The sequence below is a fragment of the Neospora caninum genome, chromosome XII (assembly GCF_000208865.1).
Source record: "Neospora caninum Liverpool complete genome, chromosome XII".
NCBI classification, from domain to species: domain Eukaryota; phylum Apicomplexa; class Conoidasida; order Eucoccidiorida; family Sarcocystidae; genus Neospora; species Neospora caninum.
In genome coordinates, this window is record NC_018398.1 from 1,389,504 (window position 1) to 1,394,946 (window position 5,443).

A 5,443-nucleotide genomic window follows, 5' to 3' on the forward strand; every position below is an offset into this window, starting at 1 on the left:
TGTGCAGAAAGCAATCGTCTCCTGGAACGGGGATTCTGAGTTCAGGTGTTGTCAGGTTGGGGCCGCCTGCAAGCATCGATACACAACGGAGAGCGGATTCGAGTCCTGTGGTTGTTCAGCGGCATGCTTTCTCCTGCGAGAGAGAAAAAAAGCGGTGGATGTGTGCGTTTTTTCTGTTTCGCTCCCAGCGAAAAGCACACACCTAGAAACACATGCAACGACGCCGCAGAAAAAGAACTGTGGACTGAGATCGTTTTGAGAAGGACAGGTTTATGCGGTTGGAGGCTTGTATGTGCGGCCATTTCAGCGCGCGCACTTCAAGGGAAAGGACGCTGTAACGGCCACAGAAAAAATACGCGAAAGCGACAACCTCTCAAAAGCGCAACTCCGCGGCGTCACAGTGTGTCAACTTGCCAGGCTACGGACCAACTAGCCGGATCCCGCCGTGAAGGAACGAAGGCGCAAAAAAAACGGGCTCGCAACCGATCTCTGAGCCATTCAAAGGTAGAAATTACCTCTTCGAGAGAGGAGGCGAAAGGCGTAGACGTCGAGTAGCAGATCTGTGCTTGAAGGCACTCCGTCTTCGGTGAATTTGCAGCAAAAAACCGGCTATTTGGGCACGCGCTCGAAAAAAACGTCCAACCAATGATTAACGAGGTGACGACGAAGGAGCTGGAAAGCTGGAATAAGAGGTTGTTCGCGCCACAAGAGGAGGGATTCAAACGCGATTACCAGAACGAAGGGCAAACTGTTCTCGCAGTAAGACTTCCTTCCACAAAGGTCACCTGCGCATTGCACTCTCCTTTCGTACGAAACACCTGCCGGCTGGTCGAAGGCAGAGAAAATGATGCAAAAACTACCTTGTCGAAATGCTCGCTATTTTCCAGGAAAAGCCGGCAAGACGGACAGGCCTAGCTAGTACACGTTGACGCTGGGTCACGGGCGGCACAACTGCAGCAACGGAGGTTCGGTGACGAGTCGCCTACACAGTTGGAAAATGAAAGTACATCGATGATATGGGAAGCCCACGCGTTTCCAAGTAGGGAAACTTGCTTGTTTTATGCTCAAAATTTCTGCGCCGCTGACCTGTGGAGGATTTTCCACAAGACACAGGAAGCGGCGCCTCTTGCAGCCACGTTGTTCTTCGTGCTGGAGAGGCGGTCACCTCTTCTTTACCGCTCTCTTAAGTCCCTCGCGGCTTTTCTGTCGCCTTGTGTCCCATTGAAGACAAGCACGAGCGGAAAGTGGTGAAAAGAAAATGAATCAGACGCATCCAGTGCAGGTGGGATTTTTGACGGACGATGCCGGGGCACGGTTGTGTCGCTCGGCGACTTTTCTGTCCGCTCCACAGCTCGTAGACACACATGCAAGTCACCTCGCTCGCGAAGAAGATTCGAGGACAAGGCTGCAGTGAAGCGTTCGATTTTCCGACAAAAACAGTCCAAGGAACGGAGGCGAAAATGGTGGTGTCCGAGGAAGGTGAGTCTCCTGTCACCCTCTTTTCCGCCGTTGCTTGAGCAGAGAGGTGAGGAGGCAATCAAGTGTGTACTCCGCGCGAAAGCTGTGCGGTCATGGACTAGGACGGTCTCAGGGGGTTTGTGTCACCTCAATCCCATGCTGTCTACTGGGGACCCCGCGAGAGACAGAAGAAAAACGTCCAATCTCCTGTTCCCCTCGATTGTCTTCCTTTACATGTATGCATTCGCACGTAAACCGGGGACGCGTACGCAACCACGCACCGGTCTCCGAGAGGAAAACCTGCAACGACTAGACACGTTTTCTTCTCGCAGCGGGAACGCCCACTGCGGGAGCACTGTGGAGTACTCGTTGTATTGTTGCGTGGTTTCGCCCACGTTTGAGAACTGGCTTCAGCTGTAGCTCATCAAAAGGCAACGCATCCATTGGGCTGTTTTGCTCTCGTTCAAAGGATGCGGCAGTCCCGAGGGAGATTTCGCCGGCGTAACTGACCTGGGACCAGCACGAAGACATCCACCCCCTGATTATTAATGCACAACGAGTGAGGAACGACTTCAAAGATGAAACTGTTAATTCCGTGACAGTTAAGCGTTGACTCATGTGTCACACAGTTACAGAGAGTCCCTCGTCTGTTTCACAGTCTACTGCGACCACAACACGGAACCGCACCGAAACGGAACGCATTTTTCTGGGGGCTCGACTGGGTAACCAGGGTTCTCATGCAGTCCTGAGTTGACACAAGATGTGAACTTGGAATAATAAAGCGACAATGAGATTTTCTCTCACAAAACCGGGCATGCTTGCGTGCCTCCAGGAAGTCCGAGCGACTCGCCACTTCAGTCTGTGTGACCTTGCCATTGGAAGGCCGGGACGATACATAGTGTCGGTCTTGTGCTTCTTCCTGCGCCTCGTGACGAAATAACACCATAACGTGACTAAGCTGCTGGGCGCATCGCTTCAACCGCACAGGAAACTGAAAAGGACTGCGGTTATGAGAGACGGAGGACCACACAGTCGTCATTGTTCCTGTACTAGGGCGTCCCGACTTGCCAGTTCAGGACTGTCCAGCTTGGAACTCTCAGGAGCGCGGGTTGCTGCATGACTGCCACATAAGAACAGTGGTGTTACAGCGCTGAGCGAGCGTGCACTGAAAAATAACCTCCGGGAAGAGACCTCCACAGAATGCACTGGCAAAGCTGCCGGGCGAAAGATTCCCCTCCGCACGGACAGGCGGCGTGTTTGACAAGATTGAGATCTGCACTGGAACTGATTAGTCCCTCGGCACATCCTACCTCTCCTCTGTATAAGTCGTTCCCAAAGAAACGCGTTGACACCGAGCCCCCATGCAGGACAAAAGGCGTTTCCCTGTCAACTGCTCCAGTTCAGTATTGCATTCAGGGTGTACCGACCATGCTGTAGCCGTTGGAGGAAATTTAACGACTTTCTGTCTCTGCGTTTTTTTAACATGGCAGCACGAAGAAGCGTCTGTGGTTTTCGGAAGCCCATAGGTTGGCAAAAGCGTTGGCCTCCTTTGTCGACGGCCCCGCCTTGGATGCAGCTTTTCACACAACAAAAAATGGTTTCGATTCGCTGCCGTAACACATCGCTGGCTATCCCTTCTCAACCCACGACCTTTTTCGCGTTAGATTCTGGATGTGCGATATTCCTTTCACATACCGGAGCACCCTGTCACGGGGCTTCGGACACAGCGAGTCCTGAGGCAAGTAAAAGTCAACTGGGATCCCCTTCCGAGACTTCCGACAGGAGTTTTTAATCTACCCACAAGGTGTGGAGCTCCGTGCCTAAGACGAGAAGTTTGAAACTTGAAACTGTAACCCCTGTGGCTGCACCCGATACATGCGCAGGCAGCCGCAGAAAGGCAAAAAGACTTTGATGGAAGTTTAGTGCAGGAGAGCCCAGTATTGATTGTCGTAGCTGGTGAAGATCTCCTCGCCTTCTGCAATATCCCGTGTTGCGACTACATAAACACGATCTTTGGCGCGTTTTTTATCATACGCGACATGAAATCTGGCAGTGACTCCAGGCCCCTTACGACCGTCTGCATACCAGCGGCCGTCATTCACAAAGGCGCCAGCGCCGCCGAAGACAAAAGGGAGTCGGTAGCCAACTAAATACTGATACTGCATGCCTACGCGCATCACGTGAGTCGAAGTCCCCATACCGCGGAGCATCATGGCCACCTTCCGATCTACACACACTCCCGCGTACTCTCCGATACGCGAGCGGGCGCTGTACGCTCTCGTGGCGTAGACGCCCAGGCCGCTCCCGCGACCGAGGGAAGAAGCAGATACGACTAGACCACACGCAATCGACGGAAGGAAGGGCCCTTTTGACGGGGTTCTAGAGGACTGAGAGGACAGCATACGAGCAGGCGTCTCAGAAGCTTGTCTCGAAGGCGTTGCCGCTTGGTTGGCGGAGCTCGGCGCCTCTCCCCATCTCCTACCCCGTCCGGCGGCCAGTTGCTGCGTCACACGCCTCGCCGCGTACGTGGCATCCGCGCCACAGCTTTTCTCGAGGGTGCCGACCCTGGAGGTGTCTTTCTCCTTCGTTCCACACGACTGGGCTTCTACTGTCTTTGACGGCGTCTGCTCACCTGCGTATACAGCCGAAAGGAGAAGGGCCGGAACTTCTGCAGCTGCCGGGGAAGTCCCCAGAAAGCCACGGACGGGCGAGCACTCTGTTCTGTCTCCCGCTGGCGCAGCGCCTCGTGACTGAGTAAGTGGCGCGCGGGCAGAACTTGGCTGTTCTGGCCTCTCGCCATCTGCATGTAAGGGTCCAAGGTGCGTCGAACAATCTCTAGAACTGTCGGACGAGGCATGGTGTGGCTGCTGATCTCCAGAAAGTCGGCGCGCAAGGGAGTCTCTCTCAGTGCGCGTCACTTCTTCCAGTGCCTTGTCTCCGCAGGCAGACGACGGTGAGCCTGCAGCGACCGCTGCATCCACGACTTCGCACCCCAACTCTGGCATCTTTTCTGCACTCGAGGTGTCGCCTCCCGTGACAGTCCTCAGCGCGAGTCGGGGCGAATCATTCTCGCAGAGATGTGAGGGGCTGGGCGCCTGAGTTGACAGCGAAGACGCGAGCAGAATGCCGCACATGGCCGATTCACTGAACGGCGGCGCCCGCCCTTCACGACACATGTCTTTCTGATTGTTTTCACCGAACGCGGCCGGACATGTTTGTGCATCGTCTACAGAACCCGTCGCGGGTGGATCAGACTGAGCAGCGGGGCCGTTTGAAAGGGGTTTCTGCGAAGTCATGATCTTCCGTCGCTTGCGCCCTGTTGCACTGGTTGGAAACGGACGAGAGGCATGCGCGCTATCGCCAGGCGATGCAGGAGAGTCCGCACCGTTTTGGGTTCCTGGATTGTCGTGAGACAGAGGTTTCGTGCGAAGGCCTAGATGGCTGAGCTCTGTGGATCCGTTGCTGGCCGAGGAAGTTCCAGTCGCACTGCCCCTCGCCCCGGCTGATGGCGGCGGCACTGCAGCGCCGCCTGCCAGATTTCGCTTTTTCTTTGGAGTCGGCGGCCATGAGGGATTCTTGAAAACAAATCTGGACGGAAGCAGCGGCAGAAGGAGGGGATGAATAAACGAGCTCGTGCCGGGGGAGGCGTTTTGGCCTTGAACGTTGTTTTGAGCGGGTGTTTGCAGAGCCTGGTCTTTCGTCGCTTTGCTGGGAGCAAGGAACTGATGACGGGAGTTCCCTTGTCCTGTCCAACAAGGAGAGGCAGTCAACTGACTAGAATCCATTTGACAGCCTGATATAGTCTCTGCTACCCCCGGTGACAGGTCATCCACGACGACCGCGAAGGCTGAGAGGCGCGTCGATCGGGTCGTCGCGTGCTGCGGCGTTCTGGAACAGCGGTCATCACACACGCCGGTCCTGTCCTTTTCGGTGGGTCCTCTTTGTTTGCGTTCGCTTGGGGCTACTCGCAAGATCTACAGCATAA

General features: G+C 55.1%; 1 protein-coding gene across 1 annotated transcript; it reads right to left on the reverse strand.

The window, feature by feature from the left end:
* Positions 1-3,377: 3,377 nt before the first annotated feature.
* Positions 3,378-5,243, reverse strand: NCLIV_062000 (putative SET domain containing protein; the record flags this gene model as incomplete). Its single annotated transcript, XM_003885751.1, has 1 exon — positions 3,378-5,243. The coding sequence occupies one exon, from the start codon at positions 5,241-5,243 to the stop codon at positions 3,378-3,380; it is 1,866 nt and encodes a 621-aa protein (XP_003885800.1).
* Between the last annotated feature and the right edge of the window lie 200 nt (positions 5,244-5,443).